The sequence below is a fragment of the Adiantum capillus-veneris genome, chromosome 4 (genome assembly GCF_014529385.1).
Source record: "Adiantum capillus-veneris isolate H3 chromosome 4, ASM1452938v2, whole genome shotgun sequence".
In the NCBI taxonomy this organism is placed as follows: Eukaryota; Viridiplantae; Streptophyta; class Polypodiopsida; order Polypodiales; family Pteridaceae; genus Adiantum; species Adiantum capillus-veneris.
In genome coordinates, this window is record NC_140934.1 from 19,801,976 (window position 1) to 19,805,895 (window position 3,920).

At 48.7% G+C, this 3,920-nt stretch overlaps 1 protein-coding gene and 1 pseudogene across 1 annotated transcript; one reads left to right on the forward strand and one right to left on the reverse strand.

Moving 5' to 3' along the window:
- Nucleotides 1-619: 619 nt before the first annotated feature.
- Nucleotides 620-2,319, reverse strand: LOC147458822 (leucine-rich repeat extensin-like protein 2 pseudogene; annotated as a pseudogene).
- A 217-nt stretch (nucleotides 2,320-2,536) lies between these two features.
- Nucleotides 2,537-3,012, forward strand: LOC147458823 (uncharacterized). The gene has a single exon (XM_086510254.1). The coding sequence runs from the start codon at nucleotides 2,537-2,539 to the stop codon at nucleotides 2,903-2,905; it is 369 nt and encodes a 122-aa protein (XP_086366380.1). The 3' UTR covers nucleotides 2,906-3,012.
- The last annotated feature ends 908 nt before the right edge of the window (nucleotides 3,013-3,920 follow it).

Below are 3,920 nucleotides of genomic sequence, written 5' to 3' on the forward strand. Positions count from 1 at the left end.
ATCCGTATTTACTCCCTCCCTCCTCCCGCCCGCGATGAGCCCCCCCTTGTCTGGTCTAGAGACTAGGCTCTAGACTCCAGAGTCTACTAGTCTCGGCAAACATGGCACGCAGTTATGGGGAGCCATTGGGAACGATGGGCGGCCGCATCAAAGTCGGGTCCTTGTTTATGCACTCCCCCACACGCACTATCTTCAACTCAACCACCCCCACCCGCGCATCACCAAACATTGAAGAGCTTCGCACTCACAACAAATTCGCAGCTTCAGGGCAATAACTCCACCCATATACCAACGTCATGCTTGACAGCCAGCCAATCTTCTCCACAGTTATCTTTTCTAGATGATATACACAATCTGTCCTTGCAACAGAAAATTGAATGTACCCAAATGGAGCATTTCTTACTTGCAACATTCCCAACAGAATAACATTCACTTGAGCACACATTCCCATTGACATCTTGGCAATCCTAATAAGAATCAAGCAGAAATTCTCAACCAATTGACAATGATAAAAACAACACATGAAATAAGAGTGTAGCCAATACATTGGTGGGCATCTCTCTTGCAGAGATGCTATAATGCTAATCATGAAATCATTCACCCAAAACAAGTGACGAGCTGCCGGCATGTAAACATCTCATTAGAACCAGCATCACAACAGGTGTGCGTATTCTTCACCCAACAATTGCTCCAATAATGTTACAAACATGAGTTCTACATGCAATGGGGATAGACAAAATCACCTTTTCACAGGGTTTATTTCAACCTCCACCACCTTCACAAACTGTGAGATTTGCTACGCCTGTGGCGAGAGGCTGTGAGCCCTTCAAATGTAGTAAAAAAAACGGAAGGGTAGATCGTGTTAGGGGAGCAAGGATATCCAAAGTGCATACAACATAAATGGAATACTTTAGACAACGATAGAGTGACAAAATAAGAGCCTAGGGATAAGATGGAGAGTGGGGAGGGTTATCATAATATGGAGGATACCCGTGATTCGTAGATGGAGAGGACGACTTCTTGACAGGGGGAGGCGGAGGGGGGTGCGACGGAGGCGGTGGCGATGGATAGACATATGGTGGCGGAGGAGATATATATGTGTATGAAGGGTCCACGGGCGGTGACGGCAGCTTTGGTGCTGGGCACAACTGCTCTTTCTCGAAAAAGGCACTACATTCTGAAGCCGATCGCTGATCTGGTCTCCCTGGAATACAATCAACCCTGTCATCGAAGACGACCCCCCTTGCTGGCAGTGCTGGACAGTTCTCCCCTTCACCGGTAAAGAAATTGAAGGATGCGGTAAAATTCTCAAGATGTGGTAATGCACATATCTGCGACGGAATAGTACCAGATAAGAGATTGTACGCTACATTGAGCTGCTCTAGGCTCAGCATGTTGCCGATCGAAGTGGGCAATTCCCCACTTAGCATGTTCACACCCACATCAAACACTGTTAGCTTAATAAGCTCACCAACCTGCGGAGGAATGCACCCCTCCAGCTTATTTTCCAGAAATATAATCTCATTGAGAGTAAGCCCCATCTGGCCTATGCTGGACGGAATTGTACCTGTAAACCCGTTGCGAGCAAATACAATCACCGATGCTGGTGAATGCCCCAGGGTTTGGGGTATACTGCCTGAAAATTTGTTATCATTTACAAATATTGCATCGAAAGGCTTGATGAAGAGGTCCTTTGGTAGTCCCCCATTGAAGTTATTGAACCTGACATCCAGATATGCAAGGTTGGGTAAGAAGAGCGTTGCCGTGGGGAATGTTCCAGAAAAGAGATTATTGCTGACATCCAGCTCATAAAGAAGATGCCAGGCAACAATTGACTTTGGCAGGGTACCAGAGAAGCGGTTTGTGTTTATGTGGAAGAGAGCAAGGTATGTTAGGAGACCAATTTTCTCTGGAAGAGTTCCGGCAATGTTGGCATGGTTAAGATCAATACCGGCCACAACCTTCTCACAAGAAAAATCTGGAGGGGGGGCACAGAAGACCCCCTTGTAATTGCAGACATCATAGCCTACCCATGTTGCAGTTATGCCATTTGGATCTGATGTAATAGCAGCCTTCCAAGCTTGCAGAGCGGCATAGGCAGCACGCAAGCTGGGGTTTAGGAGGCCCAGGAAGGGGATCTTAGGGAAAGAGAATTGCTGCAAAGAGCGACGGGGTAGAGCTCCCGCCGAAGAGGAATCGTCCAGGGTGCCGTCTTCATCAATAGAAAGGGTATTGGTGACCCCAGACAATAGTATGGTGAAAACAAAGAGCCAAGCCACCACTAGCCTGTTCTTGCACCTCATCATTCCTTCATCAAACAAAGGAGGGCAAGGATACTAAGCTTCCTCTGCTTTTATGGTAGTATAGGGGGGCTGCGAGCCTTTCTTTTCTTGATAAGGAATCTGAAAAGAGCTCTGCTTGTTACAATCTTGGCCTTCCTCCTCCCCGGTTTCTACTTGGCTCCATTCTTGGCGCTCAAAGGAAGCTCAAAAGCCAGTCCTTCTCAAGGAACACACACACACGCACGCACGCACGCATGTACATAAGCCAAAGAGCTACTCTTGCACCTGGAGGACAATGCAGGTTGAAGACTGACGTGTCGGTCGCCTCCAGAGCGTGTGCATGGATTCCTAGTAAAAGGACGGCTCAACGGCTGCTTCTGAGAGCTGAGCGCGGGCGAAGCCCTGCCAAGGGCTGGCAAAGAGTTCGCAGGGCCGCCTGCCCTGCTTCTTCTACACCTGCTTGCGAGCCTCCGCTGCTATCTTTCTTTTTGTCAAAAAGCGGAAGGAAAACAGAGGTGCGGCAGAGAGAGAAAAGAGAGCAGCCTACAACTGCCAATTTGCCAAGCAGCGAGGTTTGTAGTAACGCAGGCACCCCAGAGAGAAAGAGGAGAGAGGAGTCGTAGAGAGAGAAGCACAACTACTCTACGTGAGCTTGTACAATGTAGAGATGAATGCACACTGCGTATAGAGAGAGCGAGAGAGAGAGGGACTACAGCATGTAGTCCCTACGTGGTGAGGATTGGGAATTTGGGACTCGACAGACGACTCATGAGAGAGAAAGAGCGAAGTGCGCGAACTCACGCTCGGAGAGTGACGTAGAGAGAGAGAGAACCTAGAGAGAGAAACCCCGGCAATAGTACGTCGAACGCGGAGAATGAGCAGAGCCTCCTTTAATTCATCCGTCCACTTTCTTGACAGTTTGCATTTGCAATCTTATTTTATCTCAACGCCGCGAGTTCAAATTGAAATAAAATAAAACACCTCGCCAAATTAAAATATGTGGATTTTGAAATTGCAAAATTCAAGTTTGGAGCCTGACAAGGCAAGCTACCCCTTGGGTTTTGTAGACCGAAAATAGTACAGGGTCTTTAAGACCCTGCATGCACCCTTCTCTACACTCAACGCCCTTACTAAGAGCCGCTTCCCACCAAAGCCACTCCTCGGGACAACAGGACTACCGATGTGACTAAGTGTGGCATCGATGGCAAGGAAGTGGGTGGTGGATGGAAAGGGCATCGAGACGGTCCATATGGCAGGTTGGTTGGCAAGGGGGTACGAGGGTTCATCGGGTGACAAACGTAAATCCAAGCAACGTGGGCCATTCGTGCACCCTGGGGCGAGTGTCGGGCAATAAGGTGGCATGCCACGTCAAAGCGACTGTTGGGAGCCCTTCGGTGGGGCATGCACGCGTGGAAAAGGGAATTTGAAAAACCCATCATTGGGGCATGCATGGTAATCGACTATGGGCAAGTGCATCGCAATTGAACACGAAGGGTGGCACTCATACATGCAGGTTCCAATCAAAAACGGAAGCAGGGTCTCCACTTTGCTCTACGGGGGTGCATGCGCCATGGTTGAGGTTGTGGGACAAGTTTAGGGAATCATGGAAAATACCAGGTCTATGGTTCATAGTTTTGG